We start from the raw sequence: 21,076 nt of genomic DNA, 5'->3' as shown, positions 1-21,076 counted from the left end.
AAAACAAAGATGCTTTAAGCAAATGTAGAGTAGAGTGCAGCAAAAAATCATACCCGCAATTTTTAATACAACTTTATTAAAAATAAATAAATTAAAAAAATATAATATCAAGAGTAGATTTTTACTAATAAATAATACTCGAAGTGGCAGTATTTTGCAGAAATGCAGATGCACAAACGTGATTTCAAATTTTCAGCAATAGGCTGAAAGTTTTACACTTTTAATCTTTCTCAATCTTGCTAAAGTGATTGTTTTAGAGAGTCCAAATTTGAGTGTACAGTGCACCAAAAAAGAGCCACCTGGAACAACTTTTGATCTAATAACCAGATCTTCATGTTCTGAGACTCAATCTCAGTGGTTCGAGGGGGTGACCTCAAATATGCTAATTAACTAGTGCAGACGATATTTTAAGTTATGAAATCAGACACAAAAACTTACTTTCTCTGTATACCTCTTTTTTAGCGGATTTGGATTTTTGACTTCCAAATTATAGGGGAGAATCCAAATCTGGGAAATATGGTCTCCATAGTTTGGTTAGGAGAGCGATCTGAAGTTTGGACCCCTTAATGTTTTGTTAGTTTAACTTTATGTGTCCCCCATATATCGAGAGCTTTTTAAGCGAATTGAAAAATTAGTGCACACAATTATAAAATTCATTTATCCAAAGATAACTCCATGAAAAAATAAATTTTAGTAAATATTTAGCACTTTAATTAATATTAGTCAAAAAATTTTTAATTATAGGGTATACAATTTTTTACATATTTCTAAAGCATATAATTTTGCATGGCAGAATATACAGAATTACAGAATTTTAGCAATATCAGTTGAATAATTATTGAGAAATCGAATTTGAAAGAATTCAAATATTTAAAATTCAATTTCTCAGGAACTATTTGTACAATTTCGCACAAATTTTATAATTTGCCATGTAAAACTACATATTTTAAAATGACATAAAAAATTTAATACCTTACAATTCAAAAAGTTTTTGCCTGTTATTAAATAAAATATTTAAAAATTAATAAATACTTACTAAAATTTACTTTTTGCATGGAATTATGTTCATATAAAATTTTTTTATAATAGTACTTCAAATTTTATAAAAAATTTTATCGATTCACTTAAAAAAAATCTCGAAGTATGGCAAAATATGCAAAGATATGGTGAAATGAAATTAACATTAAGGGGTTCCAACTTTGAATCGCCCCCCCCCCCAGATCAAACTATAGGGACCATATTTCGCAGATTGTTGCTAACCTGTATATTTTTGGGGTCAGAAATCTGAATCCGTCGAAAAAATGGCATGTTTAATCAGAGAATGTACGCTTTTGAGTCTGATTTTTCTAACTTAGAATGTTGCCTGTACGTAATTTTTAGCATATTTGAGGTCACCTCCTCAAACCATTAAGATTGAATCCTAGAACATGAAGATTCGATCATTAGATCAAAAGTTATTCAGAGTGGACCTTTTTCGGCGCATTGTACAATGACTGCGTACAGAGGAAATGAACAATTTGACACCATTGTTTTCCTGGCTTAAACAACATTAAAATAGCATATTTTTTTGTTTGACTCGGTAAAAAACCAAAACCATATGTAGACTAAGAGATTAATATTTTATAATTAAAGTAGTAGACAAAAAAGAATGAACACACAAAAGAAATTAGTTAACTTCTATTCTATGATGTAATAACCTTATTCGAATTTTTTTTGCCGCACCTTGTAATCAATGACTTCATATGAATCTAAATCTTGGTATGTTATACAGAAAAGAAAAAAAAAGACTTAAGGAAAAAAAATTAATAACAAATAAAATGTATTCATTTTTGATTAAAAAAACGGAGGTATTGAAAAAGAACTCACACTAGTGCAGCAATAATTTGATTGGAAAAGAAGATCACGAACAAGGAACAAATTTATCAAACTTTCAGTCAGCGCCTCAGAATCTTCACTGTTAGAATTGAGGGTGCGATAAATAATCCTTACTCCCTCATGACAATTGCAAGATGATATCTAAAAGAAAAGAACTCATGAAAAATTGAAACAATATCAACAGCTTTCAGTACATTTAGAGTAAGATTTTATAAGCTTAAAAATTTGTGCAATGATAAGTATTTCAGGATAGATCCTGAAAAAAGCGTCTTTCCAACTAATATAATCAACGTTGGAATAAAATTACAGAAAGTGAATAATAATATTATATTTTCGTGTTGCTATAAGTAGCTTTTAGTTTCAAAAATGCAAAGATATAAAAATATTAATCTTGAATCTTTTGTAACTTACACACAGTTTTCTGTTCCATAGTCAGAATATTAGTTTTTATGTGATTTTAGAGGCCCTTTTTAGCATCATAGTCAACAGAAAATAAACAAATAAAAAATTTAAAAAGTAAATAGTTCCGTACTATTTAAGACACTACGAATGCAATGCTACTAACTGCATTTTGTTGAAAATTTATAGCCTATAAAATATATTCTTAATTGGATGTGCACAGTTATAACTTAAAAATATTAATTAATAGAATTAATAATAAAATAAAATATCTACTATAGTTTTTTATTCAAATTAAGAAACACATATTTGCAGTAATTTCATATTATATTCCATTTCCATTGACATATTTCTTTTCTTCAAAAACTTATTAGCTGATTTATATTGGCTATATCAAGATACTGTTATATTACAAAATAGCAGAAGATAATTCAGTATAAACAAAGAGACACATGTCCCTAATTTGAGTAATAAATTAATAAAGTCTTGCAATAATATTGATATGATTACACATAGGTTTTCATATCTGTATAGCAATTCCCTTCCCTTTTGTGATAAAAAATTTTCCTTCTCAAAAATTATTGAATTAAATCAATCAAAATCAAATTCAACATCATAAACTTTATTTAAAACTTAGCATTGAAATATAAAAGCTAGAAAACAACTTTCATTCCTGGTTCTATACAGTGATGTTTTATACCATCTTAATTTTTTTTTTTTTTTCAATCTCAGTATAACTTAGTATATAAAAAATATCAATACAATTGTTTTTATATGTACTTAGAGAAAAAAATTAATTAAGAATTTTTCAGAAAATCAAAGTAACAATATAATTATTCTCTTAGCAAATTTTTCAAATAAATTTTAGTAACCACTAAAATTTTTGAAATATACATATGGTGATAAAAAAGATTATAATTGAAAAACAAAACAAAATATATATTCACACATTATAATAATAATTGTATTGAGATAATAATTGAAAAACAAAACAAAAAAACTAACAACTTTGTAGGAAATTTATGGAACCTTTAATTTTTTTTCTGAGGACAGATTATAAGGCCCTATTTGATAATAATAATAATAGATCATCATCATAATAAGTTTTAAATAAGTATCAAAAATTTATTAATTTTTAAACTTAAACAATTAGTGAATAAAAATTATGCATTTATAGAGATAACATTCTAAAAAAATCTTACTTCTTGAACTAAATCATTTAATCTTCTTTTTCTAAACAATAAACGAAGCAGCCATTCCATGAAGGATAGTTTCCAGTTTTCTCTATCACATTCTAAGTAGGTTTCATTATTTAAAGTCTCATAACAATGTAAACAACTGCGACAAAGTCTTATGGCAGCTTCTTCACAACGAGAATTGACTAGACATTCGACTCTAATAAGTAGTAGTTCATATGGCTCAGATTTTACAAAATCTTTAACTGTAAGCAAAAAGAACAGGATTTCAAAATAAAGCTATTAAAAAATATGTCATTCTCATTCTGAGTATAGTTGCACTGAATATTTTGCTTGCCAAATAATCTTTTTCTTATCTATTTAGTTACCAAATAATTTGTACAGCATGACATGAGTTAGTCAACAACTGCAGAATATTTTATACAAGACTATCAAAATTTAATATAATACAGTCAAAATTTAATATAATATCAGGGGTCTGTCTAGGTTTTTCTGAAAGGTACCTATTTTGTGAAAATTTAGACATAATTTGTGAAAAATTAAAAATTATATTAAAAAATCAACACAAAAACATGGTAAAAATATAGATTTAATGTTTCTTAAGGGATACAAAAACAAAATTTTAAGAAAAAGTTTTTTGTGAAACTACCGTTTTTCCTAAAGTTGAATTTGTGAAACTACCGTTTTAACTAAAACTGAATTTGTGAAGGTACCGCTAAACGGTAGTAAATTCGGCCTGGACAGACCCCTGAATATAGTGAACTCCCGGATATAGTGAATAAAATGTTTGTGAATAAAATTCCCGTGTCATTCTACACATGCATAAAGTTATTTTTTGTGGATATAGTGAACCAAAAAAGTGAGGAAGTAGGATATTAGGAACTTTTTTCTGTCTTCGGCTGATTATTTTCTTCATTTTTTTGTAATAATTTTGAAATTTCTACTTCAAAATAAATACATATGCCGATTTTTAAAATCATCTATAGAGTGGAATGTAGCGATAAGCATTTTTTCCCACCATGATGGACGCCAGCCAAAACAGCAATTAAAGTACTAAACAAATTCTTGTGCACGCAAAATATAGTGCCGAAAGTGATGGAAACATTTTGGTCCTTCGACAGAAGTATGGACAAATTTTTCCTTGAATCAGCTTCTCATCAGCTAAAGATTTCTAAATTTTTTTTGTACGCAAGACAAAGTGTAATAAAAATTAAAAATAAGTCAACACACTTTTTTTTTACTACATATTATTTTTCAGTCATTTTTGTATTTCTTTCTATTGGTCATTTATTTAAATGATGTGTAATAAAAGGGAGGGGTTTGGACCCATTAGTTAAAATTGTTTACGGAACGGATATAATGAACTCCCGGTTACGTGAACCTTAATTTCGGTCCCTTGAAATTTTAACTATATTGGGGTTTGACTGTATAATGTTTTTTTTTTTATTATCATTAATAAATCTCTTTTTTCTTCTTTCTTTTTTTTAAATTTTTTCTTACAACGTGCAATGATAGTAGCAAGAAAACAGAAGAAAAAAGAATTTTCCATAAAAAATATAGCATATATTAGTTATATCTATATTAAATACATTTATTTTACTTAAATAATCTCATGTTTAGATAAATTATTAATTAAATTATGTCAAGTTCTGATTATTCATAAGCTTGATTTAATTACAATATCAGGATTAGTTCTTACTAATTTAAAAGAAAAAAATTTCTCAAACAACAAGATTACTATTATAAACTGAATTATTTTAGCTTCAGTCAATTATTATTCATTCAGTGCATTCCTAATTATGAGACAGCAGTATGTATAGAAATATTTTACCTCTGTTAAAGTCAACATCTTGCTTATTAAGTAATTGGCGCATGACAGAATCTCCCCATGGGTCGTACGTTGCCATGACTAGAGCTGAACAAAGGCCTTCTGAGCCTTTCACATAACTGCCCATAGTATGAGAATACTGTATCAAAGACCGAGAGAGACCTCTCTTGAATAGAATATCTACTTTTGGCCAATGTCGACTGAAAATCATCAAAGCACTTTCCCTAGAAATAAATAAATAGGTTAAAGGAATATTATAATGTATTAATTGTTATAGCAAGAAGGAGAATTTTTATTTTGTTTACAATAAACTACAAGCAATTTGTACAATACTCTTGCCATTCTTGAAGTTTTGAAGCTAAAACATGCTCAGGCAATGCATACTGATATATTATGGTTTGCAGTGCACCGTGCATATGTTAGTGTTAGGGCATAGTCAGAATAGCAAACTCTAAACCAAATGGCCTCAAAATACACTGGATACAGTAAACCGGAAATGTGAGCCTACAGTACTCCCTAGTGTTGAAAATGATATCGATAACACCAAATTAAAAATTAAATCATGGTGCATAGCCAAATTATTCAAAAAAAGATAAGCACCTTTTAAGCACTCAAAAATATTTTTAAGCACTTTAAAAAATTATCATAATTAGGCAGGGTTTGAAAGTTTTTGACAATTAACGGTTTTATCTTGTTTTAACATTTTGTCCAAAAAAAANAAAAAAAAAAAAAAAAACTCTTTCGGTATTGTTTATGACAATTGTCAAATGTTGTTGAATTAATTGTGAAAACGTTAGAACAATGTGAACGGTGAATGTGATAGAACAATGTGAACGGTGTCTTTTGCATAATTCGAAGCGAAAATCAGCATAGTAAAGGAAAAATCTCATTTTGAAAAAGGGGAAATTAAGCACTTTTTAAAAACATTCAATGAAAAAAGCACCTTTAAGCACTTTTTAAAAACGTTACGCACCCTGTAAATATATTGGGAATTGAATTTAATTACACAAAAGTCAATTTTTGAAGAAATCTTAAAACAAAATAAAATAACTTACCTGTACATCATATTGAACACTTTTTCTATGCACCGAAAATAACCTATCTGTCCACCAAGACATGTCCATGCTGCTATCAATAAAGATGCTCTATGCTCAATAGAATTGTACAGGTGATTTTCTATTTGAATTAAAAGCTGCAAAAGAAAACAAAATGTGAATTTTTAGAAAAATTGAGCTCATTATCACTAAATATTAGACAAATATTTAGTTTGATAAACACATTTAAATTATTATAAACAATAGTGTTGTGGAAGCATAATTCAAATGTACAGAGCAGGGCTCGAAAAACCGCCCGTCCTCGGCGGTCAAAAATTCCCCCGGACAACAAATTTCTCGAATCCGCCGTCCGCGCAGACAGCTATTTTACCGTTAATGTTCGTGATACATTTTCAATTTTTGTTACCTTACTAGAGTCTAGCACCTCACTTCTAAAATGACCCTCTAATCTAGAAATACAGCAACATACTGCGCATGATGGAATCGATGTTTTCTCTGGTAGTACTGCACCGGTTGAAAGAGGCTTTTCAGCAATGAACTTACNTTCCAGATAACTTGATCTTTGTCATTTAAATTATTTTATAAAAGAAATACTAGGTTTTACTATTAGTAACCTAGTATTTCTTTTATTACTGTATAATGCAATCCTAGCAACTACTAATTCATTGTGCAATTTATATAAATGTTAATAATAAATAAGAGAAAATTATATATTTATTTATTTAGAAGCTAAGGGTTAGTTTCAAAGGAGGACGGGTACATTGTTGGACAAGCCGTCCTCGGGGACGGGTAAAATTTCTGAGTTTTTTCGAGCCCTGGTACAGAGTGCAAAATAACACAGAATGCTTTAATGAATTTTAATTAAAAAAAATATTTTTGCTTTTAAAAAGGTTTTGTTCAAATTTTCGATTTTGTTATTTAAAAATAAATAGTTTAAAATTAAGTAAAAATTTGTACAAGTTATACAGATTAAAATTTTTTAGAACATATTAAAATGAATAAAATAATAAATAATTTTTCACATTCATCTTAGGATGAACTCGTTCTATAATTAAGAGCAAAAATTCTTTGATTCGAAAAATTAATTTCAAAGATATGACGAATCACTCAAAATAAAACTTTGAGTGACGTAAAAGTTTCAACTATTGAATTCTTGGGATCATATTTTCCAGATTGCGACTGCCAGTCTTTGCAGTGATTCAAAATAAAAATCAGGGAAACATTTTGCAAAAAAATTAAGGCAAAATAAGGACCCTATTTTTGGTACAATATACACATACCAGATTACTTTTTAAAAAGGGAAATGAAGAAGTAAGAACTAAACAAAATTGTAACATGGTACTTTGGGGAAAGAAAAAAAAAAGTCAATGTTTTTAAATAAAAAATTAAGATAGAAATAAGTTGATCAGAAATGAATTTAAAAAACGGTGGGATTTGGAGTTTGCATGCTTACAGTGAGATATCTCGGATTCAGAAATTCCTTACCTCCAGAAATTAATTAAGAACTCCAGAATTAAGTATTATTCTTAGTTATAGATATTTTAATGCAGTAATAAATTATTTAAAAACTAATTCGTATATATTCTACATACTAAATAAATGAATAAAAATAAACAAATGATAAGAAAACGTAATGCATCGAGATCATCAATATATATATATATATATATACACAGTGAATCCTTCTGTTAGGACACTCCTACAAAATGGACGTCTCTCAATACGGTCATATTTTTAGTTCCCATGGGAATCTTTTATGAATAAACCATTATGTACATTCTCCACAAAGTGGACATTCCTGTAACCGGACACAGACAGTCATTTTGGCCCTGAAAAGGTATTTTCTATCTCTTCAAACAGGACACTTCTTTATCTAAATTTGAAAAAAGAAAAAATATTTCTGCTTTAAATTGCAAGGGGAAAAAATGCAACTTTTCGCCATTTTTAAAACTTGTAAATTTTTTGCCTTATCCATAACTAAAAATATGGTTAAGCTATTTCTCTACTGAATAATCGATCTTTCTCCTTTCACCTTGCCTTATCCTTGTAAAGAAAGGAGGAGAGAAAATTATACTGCTCTCCTGAAATAATTCGTCTCCTGAAATTAAGTGGCATCTTTTGATCTTTTCCTCTGAACTACACAGATTATGAGACCCCTCAAGTTGAAATGACATCTTGAAAGTTCTCAATGCTTCTTCCCCATTGAAAATTTCTTACATTTTCTTATCAATTTGAAGACTGTATTTAACAGAAATATAATCTTTGATGTGTTCATATAAATGAAACACTTATTCAGACACTTGATAGATGATCAATTGTGAATAATAAACTCCATAGGTCCTCATGACTTAGCTGTGAATCGTGGGAGGTTAGCTTTCAAGAAGGTATTAACCATGTTCCCTATCAAATGATAGGTAGATCTAAGGGGATGTAAACCTAATAATTGAAACCTACTGAGGATTGAAAGCTCCTATTCGGTATCATATGTCAGACTTGAGTAACTATGCTAATAGGAAAATTATATTCATTTATCTGTAGCTACATCTAGAATTATGTATTCTTTTTTATCTTTCTTAAAGTTTAAATAAATATCCTTGCAGATAGTTACTGTAAATTATTTAATTATTTCTACATCTTTGAAAATATTCTAAAAACAATTAACAGTGCTAAACTTCGTTATTAGAGTACCCTTCCCATAAGTGGACAACTCTCATAAACGGACAATTTTTCCGGTCCCAAGAATGTCCGCTTAACGGAGGTTTTACTGTATATAAAAACTAAAAAATTAAACTTTTATTTAAAGTAAATGACCATTTATAAGTATTTTTCGATTTAGCAATAAATAAAATGAGAAGATGAGAAATTGGAAAACGATGTTTTCACTATAATTTGACAGACAAGGGGAAAAAAATTTTTTTACTCAAAAATATTAATCACTTTATCATTAACGCAACTTTCTAATTAATAATCAGACAGAATGAAAAAAAAAATACGATTACAAAAATGTCGCTAAAAAAGTTTTATTTTCTTAAGATGACTAAAAGTTTGAAACAAGATTAATATTTTGAACAATTGAATTAAAGATGTTTACTAACATTATTAATTGAGATTTTAAAAAAAATTATAACAAAAGATAAAAATCAGGACAAATAATTACAGCATATTTTGTATCAGGAAAATCAGAACAACTATGAGCATTTAAAGGGTTAAAAATTCGAATCCAAGGAAAAAAAGGTTTTATTCACAGAAAGTACGTTTTTTAAGTCTGATTTCACAACTTGAATTGTCTGCACAGCACTTGCACCTAAAACTTTTAAGATTCCAGTTAAGTAACGTCAAGATCTGACGTTAGATCAAAAGTTATTCAAGTGTTCCATTTCTAAATTCAATGCTGAAGTATTAGAGGAGCATCAAATGGTTAAAAAGGAACAAGTAAAAAAGGTATTTAAAGGTTTTCTTTTGTTCAGAAAAAAAAAAACATTTTAATTTTGAACAAAGTGATTTTCCCCCCTTTAAGTGCTAAGGCTTGTTTTAATTATAACAATTTGCACCAAAATACAATTCGAAATTATTTAAAATTTATAAATAAATGGTAATTTTATAATAATCTTATAAATAAAATAATTTATATGGAGAAGAAGAAGCTTACGTTTTTAAAAATATGATCAGAAAGTTGAATTTTTATACATTAAAAAAAATTTGCCAAATATTAATAAGGGGAAATTTTTTTTTTGAAAATTATTAATAATTTAATTATGATTTATCACATAAAAGGAGTACTATCCTTTTAGTTATTTAATGATTGTCGTATTTATTAACGTTTTTCCCTCCGTTCAATGAGTCTTTCTCCAACAGGAGAAAAATGAAGGAATTTGAGAGAATTTTGAACAAATAAGCAGAAAGGAAGTAAGAACCGGGAGAGAATGGGAGAAGCAAACTATCAGGAAATGAAAATCCCGGATAAAATTCACCCCGGAGCATCACCCCCGTACACCCACTCCCGTTATGTATTTGCTGCTTTATAATCCGATGACTAAAACTCGGCGAAATAAAACGAGGTTCGCGCTCTATTCACAAAAAAATCGATAGCACTGCTGTAAAAGGTAGAGGCATGCGGCGTAGAAGGCGGAGCTTCAAACGAACCAATAAACCAAAGCGGGGAAGACATTTTTAAGAGCTAAATAAAAGATGACAAGCTTCTTTCAGGAGAAGCCAAGGGGACTAGGCCTAATACCTAGAAAACAATGGAAATGAAGCTACAAGTTAAATGGTTTCAAACGATCTTCAAGACTCTAACTCGAAAGAAAAAGAGAAGCAAACGATTCGGTCGTTATCAAAAAATTCACTTACTCGAACTCAATGGGACGTTACGTAAATCGATCTAAATTGGGTCGATTTTATAAGTTTCATCAATCAGATAATTCAAGGTTAGTTCACAAGAAATAAATCGGTTGAACTACAAATATGATTCAAAGGAATTAATTTATTTTTAAAATAATTATAAGTAACATATAAACTCTTGTTACTTTCATAGTTTACATATAAAATATTTAACCAATTAAAAATATTTACCATTAACAATACAAGTAAAGTAAATAAATATTGAGTTAATTCATGTCAACGTAATGTTTAGGAGGAATACAAAAATGTACAATTTCGTTACAAAATCTCTTAAATTGTTTTAAGAGAGGGTTGGTATTTCATCCTGGACAGTGGGGAAAAAACTGGAAGGAACTGAATAAGAAACTAAAAATGACCAATACAATTGTTTGGCAATAATTATTTAAAATAAGCTTAAATAAAAACATATTAAATTTTATATAGTATTACAAAGTTAAAAGTTTTCATATTATTCATTTTAATTTTATACAGAGTTTTAAATTTATATATATTACTTTTACGATTATTCAGTTCAGACTTTAAAGTATTTGACTAAAAAAATTGAATTAATTGTAGATCCCTTTTGTGACTTGAGATAGCTAATATGTTTAGTATGTGATTTGTTAATTTAGCATTAATAAATTTTGATTATAATATTTTAACAGTTCTTTAGAAAAAGTAAGATTTAACTGCACTCTCTACGTAAAATATAGAAAAATTACAACTATTTTAATTTTAGAAATCCATTAAATTTATTTTTCTTTCTAATTGTTACTTTTTAGTTTACACTTAAATTAAAAATGATTTATAGCTTGGAAACTATAATATTTTTTTAGATTGCGATGGAATGTACACGATTTACATCTAAATAGTCTTATAAAGTATAATTTTTCTGTAGATTGAAATAAATATTAAAGTATGGGAAAACTCTACTGTCAGATTTACAACAAAATATTGATTTTTTTCCATTTCGTTTTTTCTTGTCTTAAGCTTAAATAATAGTTATAAAAAAAAAAGCACAGTTAAGCGAATTCTTTTTTAAATCTACTACTACTAAAAAAAAAAAAAAAAAAAAAAAAAAAAAAAAAAAAAAAAAAAAAAAANAAAAAAAAAAAAAAAAAAAAAAAAAAAAAAAAAAAAAAAAAAAAAAAACGGTTCACAAAATCATGACAATTTTTGAAGGATGCAAACAATTTAAAATATGTTATCGGTAGCTATAGCAACCGCTGGTCTTAAAAATAGAAAACGATTTTCTTTCAAGTTTAATATTATATTGCAAACTAAAAGTTACAACTAATTATTGGAACAGATAAAATATTCTTCCAGTTAGAAATAAAAAAGAATTCTTTTATTTGGGTAATAAGTCTTCTGAGATAACAGTTCGACTATAATTCAACCCCATAAGTGGACAACTATAGTAGAGAACAGTGGTCACTTGAGTATTCACTGAGTAATGAGTGAGGATGAGATGTCAGTGTCATCTAAGCATTTGGAGTGAGTGATAAATACTTTTCTATCTTTTAACCAGTTTTGTGTTTTCTAATGTTTGAGCAGTATGCGATTGCCTTTAAAATATTAAAACGCGGGTTAGATTAGATGTTAAATTTTCTTGCAATGGGGGCAAAATGGCCAAGGAAAGCAAAGAAATATTATGGCCGGCCAGCCATAACTATTAATTTGATGACCTACTGTTGATAAAAGTAAAGAATTTCATTAACCACTTTAGACAATTTTCGGCCAAGGGGCTCACAGAGGTTAAGGTTCTACAAGTCTAAAATATGGTCTGATTTGGGCAGCGGCCGCGCTTAATTTCCCAAACAACCTTGCATCCGTCGATCTGAAGCTGGTTTGCTTCAACTGCTACCTGATATTGAACTCGATCCTTAAACTAAATGCACGCAAAAGATCATTATTAACTTATTACGCAAAGAAAATTTTAAATAGTTAATAAATTTACTTAAAATGGCAATAGCTTACTTTTAATGTGCATTGTTTTAGGTTGTGTTGATAAAATACGCATTTTTACTAAATGTTATTAGTTTATTTATTTGATGCGTTAATTAAGAAATTAAAATATTTTTTCTCCTACATAAGCTTTTTTTTACGAATAAACTAACATCGTGTTTAAACTAGCCTTCAAATCAAAGCTTTCTTTCTATCGGAGTAGATTTTTTTTTAAAAATTTTATTCGTTTACTAGCAGTTGGGGAAAGGTCTTAAAAAAATGCAAGCATACATTTTCTATTTCCGAGTTTGAAAACTAAAGAATCCACTCTTCTAAGGATTGATCTTGTAATTGAAGGGTTAGAAGAAAAAACAGTGCGGGATTCTGGGAAATGTATAAAAAAAAAAAAAAATAGCCAGCAAAATATTGAATAAAAATATTCGATTACAAATATTTTATGCTTGCGGTGTTTGACTTATGACGATCTTAAGAGTTATTTAGAGTGCCAATTTTGATAAATAGATAAGATTGTTTTTCTAAAGCATTTTTTTTTCTTCATATAACGTGACGGACTTTTTTTTTTAAAAAAAAAATTAAATACTAATATGCCATTTTTATAACAGTTGGAATTCGTTAAGGTTATTCATAACTCTTAAGTTGGTTTCTTTTTTAGCCAGTGTCCTCAATGCTGATTATAAGAAGGGCACAAATCATCAATAGGTAGAAAAACTAGATTCTTGAAAATGTAATTAATAATCCTAATTTGTAATTAATTGCGATCAAAGTTTTTTAATATTTGAAAGTTGCTCCATAACTGCAATGTTTGGGCTCATAGATATATTGCGATTTTTATTTTTATTATACAAGGCGAAAAATCTGGAAAACACCCATAAGCAAATGAGGTAGGAAAAAAAAAATAATGAAAAAATTAGTAAATAATGCTGCGACGTTATTGACATACTTTTTTGCTCAGTTTGTCAGCTTTTCAAGTAATAGAAATAAATGGTCTGCCATTACCAGAGTTGGCCAAAAATGTAATCGATTACATTTTTTGATTACAGTAATCAATTACTTGTAATCNTGCCATTACGAATTCAAAAAAGCCCGTGAATATAATGTAAACAAAAGTCACGTGCTTTATTAACGCAATAGAGTCAGCAAGATTAAACATATATATGTCAGCCATGCTATAAAGGAGAGTTAAACACAAGAAAAAAGAGTTGAAAACTAAGGATGGGCTCTTTCATTGTTATCGTTTCCATCTCCAGGGAGAGAGGGAGAGAAAGCATTGACACGGCGGTGATGCCACCAATACATCCACGAAAATCCAACTAATGATTCAAGCAAGTTGCAACGACGTCTAGCCGGCTGCTCTCCACTGTCAGGGGTTGAGGTGATGGAGAGAGGGATTGTTTATAAACACAGCTGTCCGGAATAGAGAAAGGGAGAGGAGAGCTTTGAAAGTGAGCAACTGGTACCAAGATAGAACGATCAGGTAATAGGAAATTCGTGGAGGGAGGAAAAGGACAGGATGCCGCCCTTGAAAAGACAGACACGTGACCAAAAGATGCACGTGGATGCTGTCTTCCCCACCTCCATAAGGGAAGCAATGTTTAAGGTTATCTATCTCTTTTGCCTCCGACCATCCCTGTTCTCTTCTCTCCTAGCTCTCTTCATCTCCTAGACATCGAAATGGAGAAGAGGGGCGCGCCTTAGCGCTTTCTTCCCCTGCGCCTTTCGTTCTCTTTCCGCCTTGCTTTGGCGCTCTCCTAACCATTCGGAAAAAGGAGAGAAAAAAAAAATTTCTGAGATTTCTCTTCTCCATACGGAGGGTTTCCCCAGAACTTTTCCTGTCTTATTTATTTTTTTTCTTCTTTTATCTCTTTAGTCGGGATGCGATATTGTTCTTTGTAGCGGAGTATTATTTCGCCCCGCGGGAGCGCAAGTGAAAGAGTCAAATATCATGAAACAACACCAAAAGATTTTTTTAAAAAAAAATTACGTTACTTGGATTTCAAGCACGTGCTCGCTATGTTTTAAATCTTTAAGCTATTTTTTCTTTAAAATATATTTTTAATCTTAATTAACTTAATAATTTTAATAAACTAAAATAGTAAAGTAAAAAAAAAGTTCTTTTAATATCTTTTGAAAAAGAATTAATAAAAAAAAATTCAGACGATAATCGAATTTTTAAAAGAATTAAGAAATTTAAGACGATAACCTGAATTTTACTAAGTCACGTAATTTTATATTTTGTTAAAACCTTAGCTTAGAACAAAAGCTAGTTGAAATTAATGATAGTCAGCAGACGGATAAGTTAAGAAAATGGAGACTGCTTTTCATTTTTTATTTTTTTCATTATCCTCGTTCTTCATCTCCCTTCATCTTGGTACTATCATGTTTCACAGCGACTGCTGCATCTGCGCAGGGGAAAAGGCTGCAGATTTTCAAGGGAAGGAATATTGCCATGGTAACCGCACATCTACCTCAAACTACTCGAAGAACCCATTGAGTAAAAGAAAAAAGGAAAAATAAATGCCAGATGCGCAAGCTTCAGACAAAATTTCAAATTAAAAAATGGCATACACAGGAAATCATTTCGTTTCTCCGGAGTAGTTTTTAAAAAAACCTTACAAGTCTAAAAAGAGTTCGCCTATTAAGAAAACTCAAACTGATTACTTTTTTTCAGTAAAAAAGTCTACTTCAAAAAACAAATTTCTCCTAAAATTGTACCATCATAATTAAAATTTTCTAAAAAAATTAAAATCACATTAAATTTTAATTTAAAGACAATATGAACTTGTTTGTGAACATCAGCAAAAGTTTATTATGAGGGAATAATAGTTGAACTTTTGATGTATGAATACATTAACTTTCTTTAAATTTAAATGCATAGCTTCCAACATAGAGAGAAAAAAATCCAGTAGATTTTACGAAATAATATAAATTTCACGATAATTGTTGCATAATGTACTAAATATTTCAGAAGTAGGAAATTCTAGGGATTTTCTTAGTCATCAAAGTAGAAAAACTGCAATATTCTATAGTTATGATTGGCATTAAACATACTTGAAATGTTATGTATTGCGTTTACTCATAATTTTGAACATTAATAGGCATTTAATTCACCAAACATAGTTCAAAGATTTTTTAAAAGTAATTTAAAAAGATTACTGTGAGTAAAAATAAACTGAACATTTTAGAACAAAAAAAGTTTTCGACTGATTTCTATAAATGAAGTTCACTTCATTATGTATTAGTAATACTTTTTAATTATTCAAGCAATAATCTGCACAAAAAATTAATTTTAAAAGGGATTTTTTAAGGAAACTTACTCAATTTTTGGAATTTTCTAAATTGTACAAAAACCAGGAGAATTTCAAATAAACCAGTAGACCAGGAGAAACTGGCAAAATCCAGTAGTCTACTGGAAAATCCAGTAGAGTTGGCAGCTATGTAAATGGTTTGAATGTACAACATAGAACAAACGAACCCATTAAAATTTTTATAAATAATTTAATTTTAAAATTTCGCCCCAATAATGTAACATTACTGTTCCCATATTAAGCGATTTATTTAGAAAAAAATACAGCATAATGAAACCGTCTACTATGAACAAATTATACAAAATGTAATCGAAGTTCTCCAAGTAATATTAAAGTATCAAAATAAAACAAGTCATAAAACACTACAGAAACCAATGTTGCAATGCTATTAGTAGACATACATTTTTCCAATGGAATGTATTCATTTCATTGAAACTGATTTAAAATTGGTCATTTTGAGAGAAAACCAGAAAATTTAGATAAAAAAATAATAAGAAATAAATAAAAATATTAACTAGTGTATTCTTGTTCTCAAATTGATTTTTGAGGTACATTTTTTTAAAAGAATTCATTAGTTAAAAATAATCTGATTAGTTAGAAACAATCTGAACGCTGAAACAAACAGCGATAATTATATACAATTACTTCCTTTGTTTTTAATTTAAGACGTGGATGGCATTGACAGTGTTTTGTCTGTTCGTCTTCGTATTTACACACAAGTCTTACTGTTCCATAAAAGGGCATACAATGAAAGCATAACGCTGTTGAGTCATTTAACGAGTCATTCTTTAATATTTGTATCAAGAAACAATTTGCCTATTTCACAAAGTTGACTATTCTTACATTTTCCATACGAGTAATAAATAAAAATGAGTTTTGAAATTTTATGCCACTAACAAACTTAACGTTGCGCAATAGCTATTTACAAATAAATAAATAAAACATATTTAAAAAAACATTTTGATAGATTTTATATTTTATTTTATTTTATAACCGTCGTTGAACAACCGACCCAATTTCATGGGTTTACGACTACTTACGTTCAACTCCGTAGCCTTGTAATTTTGAACCAATCCAGAAGACAAGGAAACTCCTGGATCAGTACCCCCAGAGGTATTGATTTGTTGTGGGAACATGGAGGACTTTGAGACTCGACAGATTTAACGTGCATCAGTCACCATTTACTACACGGGGAGTCTTCGGCCGGCGAGGATCGAACCCACGACCTCTTGGATATGGGCCCAGCGCCTTACCGACCAGGCTATCCCCCCCCCCAAATTTTTTTTTATAATATTAAAAAATTTTTTGAAACGAGAAAAAGAACACATTCTTTGAACTAATTGTGGAATAATGTTCTATAAATGGAAAATTTTAGGAAATGCTAATTTAATTTTAAAATTCTAGTCAAATAATCAGTCAACTAAAATTCTGAACCAAACAATGGGTTTTCGTTTTTTCAACGAGTGCATTAACTACGGGATGATGAAGACGTATTTATTCCCCTCCCCTGGAACTTTGTGAATTTAATTTAAAAAAAAAAAAAAAAATTCATTGGAAAATTTAGAAATGAATAACCATACACTATTTTTCTTAAATTCTCAAAACTTAATATTGGAATCTCATTCCCGGGAGTAAAAACCACTAGAAAATACGAAGAGAGAAAAAAAAATTTCTCTAAGAGGAAGCTATACCGCGTGAGAAAACCTTCAGGGCTAATTCTCTATCAATTACATTATTTTATCTTATAAACGTCGTTGAACAATCAACCCAATTTTGGGTTTACGACTACTAATGTTAAACTCCGTAGCCTTGTAATTTTGAACTCAATCCAGAAGACAAAGAAATTCCTGGATCAAGTATTGGGAGAAGTTTGTCTTCGCGGAAGACTTCTTGATGGAACTAACCCACATTTGCGTTAAATGGCGAGGAAAACCTCCTACGATTAGCCTGAGGGCAAAGGGACTTACCCCATGATCCGTCAACCACTGATGATATTTTACGTCAGCACTGTGGTCGGTGCGAGCTGGGTGAGGAATTCGTATCAACCAGCTATCGTTGGGATTCGAACCCGGTTCACCTCATTGGGAGGCGAACGCTCTATCCCCGTAGCCACCACGGCTTTAGCGATTGCATTAGCCTAGTAGCAAAATTTACGGTGTAAATCTGTAGTTTTATTATAAGCATGAAATTTGTCTTTGAAACCAAGGTAGTCAGGCAGAGATCATTAATGTAAGTCAGTTAATTTATCATATGTATGAAACAAAATTTATCAAATATAAGGCATGCAAAAACTATGCTGCTTAAATTAACCTTAAATTTTATAAAATGAAGCTTAAAAAAATAAAATAAATTTCTATACTATAAAAATCAGTAATCAAACATTTCCTTTAAACTTTTAGTCCAAGTCCTTCAGCGTTATAAGTTTGATAAGAAAGAAGTCTAGAGATAAGGAGGACAGTGATTAAAAATAAACACCTCTTTTAAAGAAGAGAAAGTATAAATCATAAAAAAGAAGTGGAAAAAAATATAAGAAGGATGAACTAACTAGTAATAATATAGAAGTAAAATCGTATTTTTTTTAAAGGCAAAAATTAGCACGTGCTTTGAATATCAGCAGCTGCCGGGTTGATGGGTTTCTGTTAACCGGTACAATTCAAATTATAGGAAAAATGAAATCTAAGAAGTCAAGAGCAAAGAGTTTCAAATGGTGATTTATTTTTGCTTTAAAACCAAATTATAAATTATGGTAGGATCAGTTGTTGTTACGGTGACATGAAGTAACACAGACATAATTTTTTTGCAATACGATACTTTGGAAGAAAAAAAAAATCTTTAGTCTGGGTATTTGCAGCTAATCACATGGTTGTATCTAATCACGTGGTTGTGCACGGCGTGTTAACGTAACATCGTTAATACTATGGTTTACAGCAGTGTTTCCCCAACTTATGACTTCTGTGTACTATTTCTAAATTTTTCGTAAAACCGTGTACCACTAATAAAAAATTGAAAGCATTTTTTANAATCACATGGTTGTATCTAATCACGTGGTTGTGCACGGCGTGTTAACGTAACATCTTTAATACTATGGTCTACAGCAGTGTTTCCCAAACTTATGACTTTTGTGTACCCTTTATAAATTTTTCGTAAAGCTGTGTACCACTAATAAAAATTTGAAATAATTTTTTTCCTTAAAAAAATTGCACAAAAGTTAAAAACAACTGGCTGTAGACACCACTAATTATTAACTGATAACTCGGCAAAAAATAGCCAATAGAAAAATATGTAATCGTAAATTATATGGCAAGCTTTGTTTTTTGAAATTTTCGTTTGTTGCAAGATATTATGCATAAGAACGCGTACCCCTGCTAAACGTTTTCCATACTTCTGGGGCTACGCGTACCACACTTTGGGAAACGCTGGTTTACAGAGTTCTCCCAAGGAATAAAAAAGGGCAGGGCGCTTTCTCTTTGGAAAAGGACACTTTGAGGTTTGGAAGGGCACTCACTGAACAGTGTAAAAGTTTGTCAAAATGGTTAATACTTTGAAATAACTGAATTTTATGCTGAACAATTTTTAAATTACACACTTACAGCATTTTATGTGTATATTTCAAAACAGGGAAATAGGAAGTTCATAAAAATAATGAAAGGCATGTTAAAATGCATTCTGTGTGAATTTTTTTCCAGGGAAAGTAAACTAACAAAAAACCAGTGTTTTTAAAGGATGCGAATTATTTTTACAAAAAAGGCAAAGAGGTCGCATTTATTGGGATCAGAGAGCAAATAGGGCGGACCGCCTTTCAAAAAATACTTACGGAGAACACTAAATTAATTTTCTGATCAGATTTAATTGGATACCTGCAAGCGACATCACGCGTGTGCGTAAAGCCCGATTGGCTGACTCACGCAGGTTTATCTTAATTTTAAATTACTAAAATGTAGTCGAAAGAGAATTCGCCACGAAGGATTTCTCCAGCGGTATAAAGTGCTCTTAAGTATAAAAAGTTTTTGCCTCTCATTCAGTAAAAAAGCTTTTTGCTTTTAATTTTCCCCCTTCTTCTCATAAGCTTCACTTATTACATAAAATAATAGACCAGGCATTTTGGATCTAACCCAACCCACAAAACTCATATAATGTAACAATAGACTCAATTTGGAATTGTAAAAGTACTTTTGCTGTCAAGCGAGTTCTCAAGCAGTAAAAACACATTTACAGAACAGTCATGTCAGGCGCACAAAGGAACTTTTTTCCCCCTCAATGCACGGTTTGTACAATGCCGGTTCCGTAACTTTTTAGTAATTTGCAAATTTTTCTTACAAATCTCGATTGTTCAACTGTCTCTTCTTAGGTAATGATTAACGTGTTAGATTTATACTTGTAAGTGTTATACCATTTGTATCGTTCCGCAAACATTTTTAAGGTCAGTTGACAGGTTAAAAAGAAATAATAAATAAAATAAATCTATAAGTCGCCCGGGATTTAAAAATATTTTCCGACAATAAAACCGAAATTAGGAAACTGAACATGTAAAATTATTTTGAGATCAATATAATTATGATATAATAAATAAATATAGCGAGAAAGTTGACGTTTAGATTTTTTTTGATCAATCAAATTTCCTATGATGATAATGCGTAACTATGGGAACAAAACAAGTTTTCATGTGGTAAGATCGATGCAGAATTTACATTATAAAACATTTTAATTTTGTTTTTCTATAACTAAAATTACAAAGATCAAATAAATTTATTAAAACTTCTCTTTTTGCTTATTAGCAATAAGGAAATATTTCAAGAGAATTCCGACATTTTATAGTCTATGTGTTTATCAAAATTTGAGGAGAAAATTTTTCTCTTTAAAAAAATATTCTAATTTTAAATGTTTTATACTCTAGATCAACAGAAATATAAAAAATAGTTTATTAGACATAAAACAATACATAATGAATAAAAAATAAGGCAACACTTAAACGTGTATAAAACTAACATATTTAGGTTTCCAGTATTGTGAGTTTAATATTGAGCCAGAAGTTTTTATAAAGAACAAAAAATATGACGTAACAGCAGTTTTAAA

General features: G+C 29.6%; 1 protein-coding gene across 1 annotated transcript in view; it reads right to left on the bottom strand.

The window, feature by feature from the left end:
• LOC107444178 (uncharacterized) overlaps nucleotides 1–21,076 on the bottom strand; it is a 55,967-nt gene that overhangs the window by 20,923 nt on the left and 13,968 nt on the right. The window contains exons 2-5 of the mRNA XM_016058260.3: nucleotides 6,354–6,490; nucleotides 5,302–5,522; nucleotides 3,477–3,715; nucleotides 1,867–2,016 (exon numbers count right to left, since the gene is read on the bottom strand). Of these exons, the coding sequence (XP_015913746.2) occupies nucleotides 1,867–2,016; nucleotides 3,477–3,715; nucleotides 5,302–5,522; nucleotides 6,354–6,490 (747 nt within the window). The remainder of the gene's footprint in view (nucleotides 1–1,866; nucleotides 2,017–3,476; nucleotides 3,716–5,301; nucleotides 5,523–6,353; nucleotides 6,491–21,076) is intronic.

This window comes from Parasteatoda tepidariorum, chromosome 5, assembly GCF_043381705.1.
Source record: "Parasteatoda tepidariorum isolate YZ-2023 chromosome 5, CAS_Ptep_4.0, whole genome shotgun sequence".
Classification (NCBI taxonomy): Eukaryota; Metazoa; Arthropoda; class Arachnida; order Araneae; family Theridiidae; genus Parasteatoda; species Parasteatoda tepidariorum.
This window is presented reverse-complemented; position numbering and strand designations above follow the sequence as displayed.